General features: G+C 46.6%; 1 protein-coding gene across 1 annotated transcript; it reads left to right on the top strand.

Annotated features, from left to right (window-relative positions):
• The first annotated feature begins 409 nt into the window (after nt 1-409).
• LOC149344116 (TNF receptor-associated factor 6-like) lies at nt 410-14581 on the top strand. The gene is made up of 2 exons (XM_089542549.1): nt 410-732; nt 10471-14581. Exons 1-2 carry the CDS (start codon nt 448-450, stop codon nt 11632-11634), a joined length of 1449 nt encoding a protein of 482 aa, XP_089398675.1. The 5' UTR covers nt 410-447; the 3' UTR covers nt 11635-14581.
• Nucleotides 14582-14798: the final 217 nt, after the last annotated feature.

Genomic DNA, 14798 nt, shown 5'->3' with positions numbered 1-14798 from the left:
TATAAAGTCGACAACGCACAAAAAGTGCGCACAGTCTTGAGTGAAAAGCAAGATTGTGTTGTGTATGCAACAATGCCACAATGCAGTGGCGATTGGAATGGCGCAATGTCTCAGCGCTTCTATTCTTGTGCGATATATTTTAATTTATTTTTCGAATAACGCTGTGCAACAGAAAATAAGACTGCCTTTGAGTCGCTCAGAAAGGACTAAGCCTACGCCGTTCAGTCGACTGGAGACGCATCGGGAGGGATACTTTCGAGAGATACGAACCCTTTATCAAGCGGACAGCAAGTGGCAGCAGATAGCGTTCACAATGTACGCTTCAGCTCCAGCTCGAGAGCAAAAAAAAATAGAGAGAAACCGAGGTGCAATACGAGCACGTACACCAGGGGTGGATTGTTTAGTTCGCAGAGACCGCCGAGCTGCAGGTAGAGTCGGTGAGCAGCGATGCCACCGGGAAGTAAGCAGTACACCCTGGTGGGTTTCTCCGCAGAACTAGACTGGAGGCCCCTGCGCTTCCTGAAGCCTATTCCACAGCACAGGGTATGCGGCGCCTGTGGACTCGTGCGCAAGAGAATCGCATTGCTCCCCTGCACGCACACACTTTGCGTGTCTTGCTACCAGCTGTGCACACAGGATGGCGCCTGCGTCTGTCCGCTCGACGGCCGCAACTGCGAGCGGGACGACGTCGACCTGAGAGACTTCGATGCTGACGACCTGCTGAGAAGAGCGGTAAGCCACGTGTGAATGGGCGGAAGCGTTTTTTTTTCTTCGTGATTAGTTTGTTGTTTGATAGAAAAACCTCGGAGTTTCTACTGCAGTGTAACAAGCGTGATGATTCTGGCGCACAGCGTACAGGGAGTGGAGAGGGAAAGGGAGTGTTGCGCTGAAGCGCCTGTTTTAAACCATAAGTAGGTGATATAACATATTTCTGGAGTTCTCTATTCATGTATATTTTCACGTTCATCGATTATCCCTGCTGAGGCCTTTTTGCACAAGGGGTAGGCGGTTTAGGTTAAGAATGTATTCAACGTTGGTGTAGAAATACGCAGCTTAAAAATGGTGCCAGACGTTTCCCGGCTCTTCGAGTTTTGTCTGCTTAAACAAATGCAGTGAGAAATGGGCCCGCAAGCGTTATCTATGTCCGTCTCAAGTAGCACCTGAGGGCCTTAGCCTCCGACCAATATACAAAAGCAGCACATTGAAGGAACATCAAGGAGAAAAGGAATACAAAAAACAAGTATGCAAGTATGCGGTTAGCTGTTTTCCCAGCCTAATATAATTTTTTGCCCTAAGTCTCACCTAGCATGAGAGATTGAGGAGGCTTATTTAATCAAGAAAAAGAAATGATACGTCTATCAGCCGGGGTTCTCTTGCTCTTGCAGAGTGCTAATTTTTCTGTTCGCGCGGTTTTGCGTGGTTATTTATGTTTTTTGTATATATTCCACTCGCTTTCCCCAACAAAATCAGTTGCAAGTAAATAATAATCCGCACCAGGTAAACCGATATTGCGAGAATCGGCCTTGAAACGTCAAGAACGCCACATTCCAGCGGTATTCTGTCGTGTTTGTATAGGGCACCCACATGTTGCAAACAACTTTATTCGGACAAAAAAAAAGAGAGAAACCTACGAGTGAACACTACCGATATGTGGTGACCATTAAGGTCATTTGATGTTCAGTCACTGAATTAGAGGCACAAATGAAAAAAGCATTTCCCACAGTTTTAAGATAAACGCTTCTGCTTTCATCGTGTGTTCTCCCTGGAAGCAAAAGCTCTTGTTGAGAGTTCCTATATTTTAAGTTTTTAAAGGAAGCAAAGCTTCCCAAAAAAATTGACGAATCTTAAATCCTCTGAGTTCTTTCCCACAGTGTAGCAACGAAACCTAACACAACATGTAACTTCCACTCTATCATTAAATGTAATGGTCATATTGATACGTGGTGTCAAGCCAAGGAACAGAACGACATGATGACCGATTATATATGATTTTAATGGCTGCGGACCTAGCGCGAGTGCTCCGTCCTGCGCCACACCCCGCTTCTTCGTCATCTTCTTCGTAACATTACCCGGGGCCACCGAGCGATCGTCCCGATCAATTACGTGAATTCTGAAACATGAGCTGACGGTGAGGATGGTCAGAAAGGATAGAAGAAGATGAAAGGCTTGCCACCACGACGGATGAGGATGCTCTGATGAAGAGTTGCCCCCGGAACTTCAGGGCCATCGGTCAGTCGCCCAGAGCCGAAGGTCAAGGTCTATGGACACACCGGGCAGCTTGGGCGGCGGTGCCATCTTCGTAACAATATCAGCAATTTGTTATCATCGGCTAGCCATACTCTGTGTTCTAAGAGTCGATCTTTCCATTGTTATTGCGCCAACACTAAACTCATTCTCTGGAAACCCCTCGTTACGCCTAAACAGAATATGCCTCTTTAATTCGGACATTAAGTTTCAAATTCCACGTATGCATCGTGTTTGAACAGAATAAAGCAGCCGATGCGTCCTATACAAATGTAGCCGAGTATCTAGTTTCTCTGGCAGTAAGCTAACCATATTTCTGCCTGATCTTGGTGATAGATGCCATATACTATGTGAATAACTTTCTCAAAATATATCATGTAATATATAACACCGAAAGCACCCCTTTTTAATGCGATGGCATTTAGGCTTTCATCTTGCAAATATTTCCGCCTTCTCCATAACGGAGTTTTCTGATTAGTCCCAATGACATCATTAGCGCCACGTAATCCCAAGGGACACATCAAAGACGAATCCGAAATTTTACCTTCAAAAGGAAGTTTCCTAATTGCTCAAGAGAGGATACGTAACTTTTCGACGTTATCACAACTTGCCCACCGGATTGTGAGCAAACTGCCCTCTGTTGTCTACATTCAATTCATTTCCCACCTACCCACCACGGCCTTGCGCATAGGCTTTACGGGAAAACCAACCTGAATCTCCCAAGGCCCACTTGTGGCTTGCCTGAAAGAGCCACCTGCGGAGCAATTGCGCCTAGTTTCACGTGATTAATGAATGCGATTGAGATAATCTTTACGTCGTCAACACCGTGTGCCCACTAGTGCACCATTCATAAGGTAGCGCTATAGTTGAAAATCTGAGCACCCCCAAAATTTCGGTTACCCTACCTCATAAAATGGAATAAGGTGCAGTAGTAGGTTGAACTAGCATAAGCACACATGATAATCCAATGAAAGGCATTCAAACATTCTAGAAGGCGCTGACTTGCGAATGCCACATAAGGGCAATGAAACCTGTTCCAAACGGAATTTTGGCGGTAAAATAGGAAGAACGTAAGGCAGTCAGAGTATACAACACAGCAGGCAGTCTAGATTGCCTGGAGCTAGCGACTTTTAAAGTGTGTACTTACACCCATTGCAGGGCAAACGCCTCTCCCATATCTATCCAATAACTCTGTCCTGTGTCGGCCGCGGCTGCCTTATCTCCGCAAAATTTCTAATCTCATCCTCCCACTTGACTTTTGTGTCCCCTTGCTATGTTTGGCTTTTCATGGAATCCCGAACGTTGTTATGAACGGCCGCCAGTCAGCGAGCATTCGCATGACTAGCCCTGCCCATGCCCGTTTCTTCTTCACATACAGAGCAATAGAGGAACTGAGTTTGTATAACGCTTTATCAGCAATGCGCAAATACACACAGAACACAGAAAAGCTTTACAATCAGCAACAAAAGCTGGCCAAACACTGAATGCTCAGCTACCGAAGCTCACAAAATAAGCAACATTTACTAATAGCAATAAGTCAATGCGCAAACACACGGCCTATAGAAATCCGGAGCCCGCCTGCTTCGCTGCGCGAATCCTGACAGAGAACCGCCTAACCCCACGCAAAAAGCTCTTTAACAACCAGTCCCAAAATTTCCCTAAGCCGGCGACAATGCTGAGTACGGGAGTAGGCGCCACAGCTCGCCTTAAGCTGCGTCTCCCCCCCCCCCCTTATCTTCTTGATACGGCTCCAGCCATCTCGAACCGTCCGTCCGCGCGCGCCGCTTGCACAAAGTCGCGGGGAGAGGAAGACAAGGGCCGTCAGCTGGGACGCGCTCGCGGTCGGTTTCGATTCCGTTCGAGATAATTTTTAATCTCCGGGCGGGCACGTTGTAAACCCCCGGCGTTTTCCATAGCGGCCTTACAGTTCCCTTGCATTCGTGGTAAGTCGAGCTTAGTAATAACTAGCCTGGTGGTTACGCGGCATACCATCGCTCAATTTTAAATTTCGGAGTGGGGTGAGTGAACTTTCCATACTAAAGCGCAAATTATACAATCGAAAAAATGGAGCTTTCCAAGCCTCCCAGCGCCGTCTTGTGCTCTTCCCTAAGACCCTGTCTTGCTTCCAAATAGGTGCTTTAGGCACAGGGGAGAACTAATGTGAGTTGCAACGTTCAAGGCAGCTAGTGGCAGGTTCTTCAGCCGATTCCTAGCAGTCGGCAGGTTTTCGCACTTCGTATACAATGGCGACGTCAAATGGGGCTGTGCGATGCGGTCATCATCCGCAACAATTATCGGAGGCGACATAAGGTCCACCCTGTTGAGCGTTAACGACGCCTTGCCACGTATCCACACGCCTCGGATCACGCGCGATTTCGTCAATGTCATCTTTAGCTGGTGCTCCCACGCCACCACAAAGCTAACGCTACGCACGGGCGTTGTGATCATACTCTGACGGAACTAAGAGTCGAGGCACTGCTCACATGCAGATGTCTAGCTCCCAGGGTGGGTGAAACCTCAACCTCCTTGCCTTTTGGTGCCATCTGGTTAAACCAAGTTGAATTATTCCCCATCTTCTGAAGGAAACATACTGAAAACTCTTGGGGCGCAAGTAGATAAGTGAAGAGGGCAAAACAACTGAAGAAACGGATGGGGCAAAATGACACGAGGCAATCCAGGCAAGAGACCAGGATTAAGTGAACGCTGGACGATCACTGGCAAAATTGTCACAAACGGCTATCCTATAATGGCGTTTAGGCAAAGCGCTACCATTTGACACATTCGCCTGACTTTCAGGCCGGTTTTGGGCCAACGTTCCGATGATCCAGCAGCCACAGCAGCCTAGCACTGGTTCTGGGACAGAGGCCTGTAAATGACTCTGACCGGCTTTCAAGCTTTTTAACAATGGCATATCCAGATTTCAAACATTGGTTTCTAGCTTTCGAGAATAGGCACATGCAACATAAGCAACCCACTCGCCGTGACCGGCACTATGAATGTACCATTCTACCAAGCAAATATTCATAACTCAGGCTGCAATGAAATTCAGAAAAAAAACACGTTTATTGCATCGAGTAACAAGGATCATGCCTCTAGCTCAAGCACGATGGCACGCACACCATTTGCCATCCAAGGTGGTAAGGGAAAGGACAAGACAAAAACATGGCAGCAGAGGCTGTGGGAAAATCATTTACAGGTATTCTCAAGTTTGCTGCCATCCTGATCATTCAGGTCCCACAACGCAGGTCGGCAAGCCGCTGTGGTACGGCTCAGGCATCCATAAAGTGTCTAATGAAGCTGTCCCCCAGTGAACTGAGGCCGTCACATCAGTACTAATCGTTGTACTTCTCTTCCAAAAGGACTGTTGCACGGCATTTGAACAAACTCGTCGTCCTGCTCTCGCACGATGAGCTCAGACAGGTCGAACCTGCAAAGAAATGCATGATGTCATCATTACCTTCCTATGCAAACAGAAAGTTGATTAAATAACATTCAATTCTGTGATGAACAGTGTGCGGGAAGACAGTCGCAACACACTTTAGAGGATAATCTGTAACTGATGCTTAAGAACTTAAGAAACTACACGTAGACACACGTCTGACAGTCCAGTATAATGGCGTTTTTTTCGTTGAGACATAACTTGGACAAAATTATCTTTACCCAGATTTAGAATTTCATAGTGTGACTGCAAGTGTGCAAGCCAAAAAGAGGCACATAAGCTTACTCACGTGCCTGCAAGAGAAGAACGAGTGGTTCTGGTTCCTGTCGAGCTTAAGCTCCACATGACAAACGTCTTCCCGGACTCATGAGATACCAGATAACATGACATTCCAACCTCCTGATAGACAAGCTGGTCAAAGTTTGGTGAACTGATCTCTTCGAAGACGAAAAATAATCTTCGTAGTATTTGGGAACCATTGCAGTTCGCACGACAAGCGGGACATTTAGCAATGACAGCACGTACGCAGAATTCGTTCTCCTGTGTTGTCTCTTTCTGTTTTCCTGCCGGAAAAGAAAAAGTGTCCCATGTAATGGTAAACTACAACTCATGACCGTCGAGAACCTGCCAATTGCGCTCTACCCTATTCGTATTCCACTAGTTATTTTACTGTCGTGATCCGGATCTGCGGGCAGTATCTAGCCTGAGCAGACGTATTCCCTTACCGTTTCCAGCACCTCGCTACCAATGGTAAACTGCTGTTCCCTTCTGAGGTCCTGGAACTTTACTTTGGTTTTCCGCGTATCAATTTTTTTAAATTTTAGACCCACAGTACTACTCTGCATGTCAAACTCATTCATCGTGTTTTCCGGTTGATCTCCTGAGGGAGTTAGGAAGGCATTGTCATCAGGCATTCTCCATTTACTTTTTTCTGCAACCGTCCCCAATCCAGGCCTGTGAATAGCTCTTGTAATGATGTGTCAATAGTATTGCTGAGAACAGGTCTCCTTGCTTAGCACGTTTTCAAATCATAATTTTATTGCTGAGTTTATGTAGGGCTATGGTAGCTGTGCACTCGCTATAGTTATCTTCCAGTATGTTTACGTAAAGTTCTTCCACACCCTGATTCCGCAGTCTAGGCATGGCTCCTGAAACTTTGACCTTCTGAAATAGTTTCTCCTTATCTCTAAAAGTTTTATATAGGCGTAGTTATATTCTTCGCATTTCTCTATGACCTGAATCATAGTACAAATGTGGTCTATTGCCCAGTACCCATTACGGAAGCCTACCTTATCATCTCGTTGCTTGAAGTCTAACTTGGTCCCCACTTTATTAGTTATTACATTAATAAATACCTTATAGGAAACGCACAGTGAGCTGATCAGTCTATAACTATCAAGTCCTTAGCGGCTCTTTTCTGATTAATTAAGGTTATATCACAGTTTTCCGAAGCTTCTAGTATGCTCGAGGTGATAAGGCGCTGCATGTACAAGATGGCTAGTTTGTCTAGCACAAGCTCCCCTTTGTCCTTCAACAGATCCGCTGTTGCGTGACCTGCACCACCTGCTTTCCCCCTTTTCATTGATCCTAGAGCAATATATGAACCACACCATTTATGACAAACAACTCAAACCCCATAAACTATAAAGCAAAACAATTCATTCACCCATCGTTGTTGCTCCACCCTCTCGCTGTCACTCGATGATCCGCGTGAACAGGCGCATCGACGGATTCGAAGGAAACTGGGCGTTAAGAACAAACAATAAGATCAAATCAGGCAACCCTAATGCGTAAGCCGCAGAGAGCCCAAGAAAAAAGTGCGTTGAAGACGGCCTCGTTCTTTGAGCTTGCCGCGTACGAGTAAAACGCAAAATATAGAATGCCACGCGCGCGTAATGAATTTCATAGGCACTGCTCCCTGTACTGCTTTCTAATCTCTTAGTAAAACCTAATATCATTTTCAAAAATTCTCACTTGATTAGTTGGATTGCTAGTTTTCTTTCGCACCCATCATAGTCCGCAAGCTAAAATTCTGATCTGGTGTGCCTCAGTACTTGGTTCTTTGTTATTCTTATTACACATTAATGACTTACCTTAGCATGTCACCTCACACATACGTCTTTATGCAGATGACTGTGTACTATATCGAGAGATTGACTCACTAGATGATCATCTGCAGCTAAACGCCTCATTTGGCAGTTTTTGTACATGGTGTGGCACCTGTGAAATGAAAATAAATGTTAAGAAAACTGTGGTAATGTCATTTTCAAAATGTACATCTTCCTCACTATTCAATTACACTTTCAGTGATTTATCCTTGGATAGGGTTTTGGAGTAACAGTATTTTGGCGTCATATTTACCGCTAACATGTCGTGGTATTCAATTTGTACTAAAGCAGTTGGTAATATTAGGTTATGCCTCGATTATGCCTCCCCTGTCTTGAACTGCATTGCGACATTAACCTCATTGAGTGTATACAACGAAAATCAACCAGGTTCACATATCGTCGCTATGATCAGTATCTTTCACCCACTTGCGTCTTGGCTTGAATGCATCTAGCCCCTTTATTCGTACGCCGTCACATCGAGTCACTGAAGTTTCTGCGTTGCATTGTGAATTCTTATCGTGTTTCACATCACGTGTATATTCCTCCAGATATTCCCCGATCGACTAGGAGACGCCATAAGCTTAATATTACGCCTTCTTTTGATCGCACTTCAAACTTTCTTCGAACTACTGGATACTGCAAATAAAAATCTGAAACAATTACGCCACTGCCATTCAACCCCTTCCAGTTAGAAAATAATTCCACCTGATTTTGTGTTTTGCTTGCCGGTGTTAGTGTAGTGCTGCATTTACTTTATTTTAAAGTACCTCCTCATTGTTTTTCCGCCGCCGCGGTGGCTCAGTGGCTATGGTGCTCGGCTGCTGACCCAAAAGACGCGGGTTCGATCCCGGCCGCGGCGGCTAGAATTTCTTTGGAGGAGAAATTCTAGAGGCCCGTGTACTGTGCGATGTCAGTGCACGTTAAAGAACCCCAGGGGTGGTATTCTGCGGGTGTCGCCTTTTGCGACATGTCGCATATGGGCGGGGCCTAAAAAAGTGCTTACAGATGCTCGAAGAAACGGAAAAAGCCGCCGGCACTTTCGTCTGCGGTGCATTCATTCACTCCGAGAAGCGACAATTTACCACTGCTGATTCACTAGCAGCAGTAGTTTCGTATCTTTTATAGCAAGAATATTTGCCATCACATGACGTCTAATGTTCAAAAAAACATTTGCAAATTTAATATAAACTCGCTTTACTTCATTTAAGTCTATAAAACACCGCGAAAAAGCTCCAAATCTATTTTTCTTTCGTTCCGGACGGTTGTGCTAGGTTTCGGCTGAGTTTCGGGCAGTTGCAGACGGTAGCAGTGTAGCTGGAGGTCCCATTAGGCTTGCGCGCTCCAGAATCGAGAGCGTATCTAAAAAAACTAGGCTGAATAGCAGCTTAAAATTTATCGTCGAAGCAAGGTAAGTCATAGCGAAAAGTAACAACACCAGTAGTTGCCGGTAAACATGCCGACCGGAATCGCAAGGACTGCTGAATTGGCTGAAGCGGGCGGCTCTCGCTTGAAAGGGCGTCGCCATGTTTTCACGCTAAGGGCGCAAAAGCCGCAACTGCCGATTGCGTTCGTACGCTAACGGTAGCCCGTCGCCCGCCCGAATCGCTTCAGCGCATTCCGTTGTTCGACTAAGCGTAGTAAATTGGGTCGACGTCACGATGACGTAGCAGGAAGGCGGGTCCGTGTCGTCACGTTGCCGTCACCGCGGCTCGAGCCAATCAGCGAAGAGCGAATGCGACATGTCGCAAAAGGCGACACCTGGAGAATACCACCCCAGGTGGTTGAAATTTCCGGAGCCCTTCACTACGGCGTCTCTCATAGCCTTAGTCGCTTTGGGACGTTAAACCCCACAAAACCAAACCAAACCATCAATTGTTTTTCCACTGTTATTCTGTGTTGCTGTTTTAATGCTCTGCCTATTTCTTGTCAATTTTTGCTTTCATTATTTTTTGCCTTGAATCAAGTTTTCTATAGATTTGTTTAACCTTCCCCAGCAATAGCCCCATAAAGGGCTGCAGCATGTATAAATAAAAATCTTCCTGTCTGTTTCTACCCCATTGTCCCCGTCTGTTGCGATAGTTTTTTTTAATCAAGCGCTTTTATTCCTTGTTCATTGCTTTACACTCTCGAAACAAGAAACTTGGCTTACCTAACAGTAGTGGACGCCATTGGCTAACAAGCGAGAGTAGATCTTTGAATGTGAAAGCAAGCAGGGTTCTGCCCAGGCTGATGTCAGACGCAGTCCTCCTTAAGGCCGCCATAATGGCTCGATCTTGGCGCCCCCTCTAGTTAGCGAAAATTTCCTATACCGTAAAGCCGTAGTGAAATTTGGAACGTTTTTTGTGTGTGTGGAGGCGAGAAAAGCATTTTTCAAGCTGCTTTACGGCTATGACCTCTAAACGTTCAAAGCGCCTGAAATCCGAATTTATTTGGCCAAATATCAAACCCTCAAATGCCCTAAGCCTTCAAATATGAAGCTTGTCCATCGGCCTTGTAGATTTAGTGTTTTTATATTTTTTTCCCATAAAAGGCAAGAGAGGTGTCAGCAGAGAATGCAAATTTATCGGAGTATTTTGTTGCCGCAGTTCAGTGGGTGTGGTAGCAAACGAGCAGACATACTCCCTTCTTCGCGAGGTAATTCCAACAGTTGTAAAAATGCTTGACGTTCTTCTCTTTCAGGTCAAGTGCTGGAATGAACAAAGTGGCTGCAGGGCAGTAGTGCCTGCTATGGCAATCGCTCAGCACTTCCAGAGCGAATGTGGACAACACAGCATTCGCTGTCACAGGTGTTCGGCTACAGTCCTTTGCAGCAATGTGTGTGCGCATCTGATATCGGACTGCAGCACAACTGCGATGGATCTTCCATACGTGCCCGAAGTGGAGCCAAGCTGTACAGGGGAAAAGGCACTGCTAAAATCCCTTGGCCAAAGGTTAGATGGGCAGGCCGCAGAAATAAAAGCGCTTCTCGGTCAGTTACTGGCTGGCAGTGACACAAACAGTGACCGACTCAATGAAATCGTTCACGGAGTGAACAACGCTAAAGAAATACTGAGGCAAGAGCTCTGGCAAGGGGTTAACAACCTCAATGAAACAGTGAAGCAACAAGTGCACCACGCAACAACAGAACATCATAACTGTCACAAGGAATGCTTGCGCGAGGTGGCCGCGTTCAGAGAAGAAGCGAAAGGGCTCTTCAGTGCAAGCAGTGGTACCGTCAAAGTTATCTGCAAGAGCATGGACACGTTGGAGAAGAGTCTGAAAGATGATGTGGCACGCACGATGAAGGAAAATCTTGACGTGGTTTCCCGCATCGCTGGAGGTATCGAGGAGGTCATGGAACAAGTGAAAGAAAGCAGCAAGAAAACAATGCTCCGCATCGAAAACGTGCTTCGACAGAGTGAATTGCAGGTAGCCCTTTGCGACTTCTTCGTAAAAGGTGTTAAGGGGCTCCGAGAGGAAGCCCTTAGCAACGGTTGCGCGAAGTACAACTTCAAGCAGGTCTACCTACGAGGCTATTGCATTTCACCAGGAATTTACTTCCGCAGTACAGGACTCTCTGTAGAGCTGCACGCAACTTTCGCCTTGCGCCCGGGCGACATGGACGAATTTGTCCAGTGGCCATTCGCGTACAAGATCAAGCTGCGCGTTATTCATCCTAACCAAGGTGGAGAGCGCCAGCTCGAAGAATGGAGCACTTGTATTCCCCTTGCATGTCAGAGGCCTCAAACGTGCGCTCATCCGCACTCGTTTCTTTCCGAGGCTTCTCTTAACCTCAATGATCTCATAAGCAAAGGTTACTTGGAAGATGACCAGCTTCGGATAAGGTGGGAGCTGGTGCCGTGAGCTCTGCCCTATAGGGAACAGGGATGAAGTCGACTTCGTTAGACCCCCCCCCCCCTTCCACACTGCGTTTAATGGGCTTTCGAAGCACCTAGGAACAGAAAAAGTACAAGTAAAAGTGACGCTGCGGTCTTGGCAGCGATGCTTTTCCGCGAAAAAAGCACCGAAAGGTTCAAATTGCAAAACTTTGGAAGAGAGCTTTTGAACACAGTACTGCCCTACCGCCCTGCTTCTAAGCGATGGCATACAACTTAAGCTTACGAAAGCAAAACAAAACGCAACGGAAGGAATGAATGCAGGGCAAAAAAGCCGTAAGCAAATGAATGTGAGGAACAAGGTGGAAAAGCAGTGGACTTAAAAAAGCGAAGAAAAAGCAAACAAGAGAAGCTTACAACTAGACAGGACACACAAAGAGAAAGATAATCACAATAGCGATATTTAAAATTTAGAGATAGAATTGATCTTACATGAGTGTTTGGCAAAATAGAAGAGGAAGGGATATTCATATATATCAAATATTTAAAATGCATGCATATTTGAGAGACATCGCCCAAATGAGGCGTATAATACAGAAAGAGGGCAGAAAATGAACATAAAAGATAAAAAGAAAGATGGCGCGAAAGGACAGAGAGAAAACGCTGGGAATAAAAAATAACCACCCAAGCCAGGTTGTTATATAAAGTACATCAAAAGAGTGCTTGACCGACAGCACATGTGAATAGCTGTTCATTCACACATACACACACAGGAAGCGAAATAACTTCACTGCTGTATTTTGGTGCAACGAATGGGGGTTTTTGGCCCGCCAGGTGGCCAAAAAGCTCTTGGCGCATGGCGACCACTAGGGCTCGGTGCACCGCCCGGAACTGGACGTCCTGGTCATAGCAGAGCAGCTTGGGCACCCACTGGGATGGGGTGGAGAGCTGCAGGTCCATGGGAGAGGGCTGATGTCCGAAGGACTATCCTGGAGTATGCTATCGAGTGTGGCCTTGGGATAGTACAGTGTTTGTGTCATAAGAGGAATTTTCCCTGATCAATAAGGAATTGAGCGTAGGGGAAGGGGAAGGTGCAGGTCTGGAGTTACTCGCTGGGGTTTGGTTAGGGAGGAATGTTGAATTGGGGGGGGGGGGGGGGTTGAAATACGTGAGCCGCCCATCCCCCGGGTGGGACGATTGCCCAGGAACCCAGATAATTTGGATCTGGCGGGTGACAGGAGGCTTCGGTTAATGATATACAGGGTACCGAGATGGACTCGGCCCTAGGCCAAGGGGCAAATGGCGGTTTTAAAACCGCTGAGGCGGGGGAGGGAGGAAGCAACTTCTACTGTGATGGCTGCTTCCTCCGCTTCTTCAGGGGTGCTTAAGCATTCATCGGCGGCTTTCAGAGGGTGTCCAGTGTGGTCAACAACTGCCAGAGCGAAAGCTGGCTTGTTGGGATATTCTGCTACGTCGACCTTCACTGCCCCCTGCTTCGAGGGATGGTGGTTGTGGAACGCGTGAGCTGCTGCCTCGCGACGAGCCGTCTTGCGCTCGGGGTGCATATTTTGGAAGGGGTGTGATGGTAAGGTAGTTTTAGATGTGGGGAAGGAGAGGTACAGGTGTGTTGAAGATGAAGAGGGCGAGATGTTCGATAGCAAGATCGCGGTCGCGGAGGATGATGCGTCCGGTAGGGGTGTGAAATACGCGTTCGTATTGTGCGGTCAGGTGGGCTTCTACCAGTTCCGTTACTGTGGTTTGTATGCCCAATTTCATCACTGCGGACTTGGGAGTGCAGCATGGGAGGTAATTGGGTCGTCAAATTGAGCAGTCGCTGAAGTCTACCCGACACCACGGGGTTGGTTGACTTTCTCCACTGGACCGGCAAAGTGCATTCAATTTCTGTCGAATCAATTGGTCGGGTCCGCGCCTTTACCGCTTTCTTTGGAGCGAGACCTGCTTGGCAAAGTCGATTAGCATGCCTGCAATCATTTCTCACTTCGCGGGCTGCTCGACTGATTGTGAAATGGTCATCTACAGAACACGATGTCGGAAACAATGCGGAAATAAAATTTGTTCAATTTTTTGCATTACGTCACTAGGTTGTGGTTGCCGTCAGCCAGTCACTCGGAGTGCTTAGGTGGCAGGAGAGCTAACCAGTGGACAGCGCATGAATGGAAGTACAAAACGGCTTCATATGCCGAAACCAGCTGATCTCGCCTGCACTGATATCGAGGACTCGTTTGTCGGGCAAGTAGATGCAGAGAGCACAAACAGGACTGTAAACCTTACTGCTGCGACCGTGCTTCCGCCTCAGCGCCAGCGTCCCGGTATCTTGGACAGTGCATTTGCACGCCCGCTCTACCCTGTTGAACGCTAGATGATGCCAAACTAAGTAGCTAGGACTGACTTTATGTAAAGGGCCAACCGTGAACTAGCTCAGAGTGACTCTTAACTCGATCCGGTTTTGTTTGGTTCTTATAAACGGGGCTATAGTGATGCTGATTCAATACACTGAGTCATTACGACATGCTGGCTGAAAGGTTCACGCTTTTCTCTCCTACGAGCCGGCTTTTTGCGCCTTTCATTTTTTGTCCCTATTCATTTCAGGAAGAAATCCGTTTGACGCAGTCACAAAATTAGAACTGATTGATGTGCTACCGTATCTTTCAAGGCAAAAAAGATATCACTTGCGACTTTTCAGCACAGAAGTTGGGACCAAACGCATAGGCTAACAAAAAGGTTAGAAAAAAATCGCTTGGGCTGACCGTGGCTTCAAAATAGTTATACAAACAAAAGTTCTGTTAAGCATGGCCTCCACTGTCTCAAATCAAAGGTCAAGGTGAAAGGTAAGGTATTCAACGGTCATAGTCATATGATAGTGCAGTGAAACTACCATAGCTTGGGCCATACCAACACGCAGTTAAGTTCGGTTTAACCTTGTCAGACATTGAAGGTTATTGTCTCATCCACATCGAAATCGGAAGTTGTAACCCCTTGATTAGAGCTCTCGCTGTTAAAGAAAATTCAGTGGACACCTTAGCTATGCCTTAAAGGCTTGACGCTAGAGCATTAATCCGGTCAGCGGCCTGGGGTACTCTTTGCGTATCATTACGAAGGCACGGAAGCTGTTCCTTTCCATTTTGTAACGTAACGCTCCTCGTTAATTTGTCCAGATGCTCTCGCGTCACC

This window comes from Amblyomma mixtum, chromosome 5 (assembly GCF_055824585.1).
Source record: "Amblyomma mixtum isolate Tamu chromosome 5, ASM5582458v1, whole genome shotgun sequence".
NCBI classification, from domain to species: domain Eukaryota; kingdom Metazoa; phylum Arthropoda; class Arachnida; order Ixodida; family Ixodidae; genus Amblyomma; species Amblyomma mixtum.
This window is presented reverse-complemented; position numbering and strand designations above follow the sequence as displayed.

Bases quoted from the DNA above. Each gene is read 5' to 3' on its own strand.
- LOC149344116 (XM_089542549.1), top strand. From the start codon at position 448: ATGCCACCGGGAAGTAAGCAGTACACCCTGGTGGGTTTCTCCGCAGAA. The intron at 733-10,470 runs GTAAGCCACGTG...CTTCTCTTTCAG, and splicing joins ACGACCTGCTGAGAAGAGCG to GTCAAGTGCTGGAATGAACA.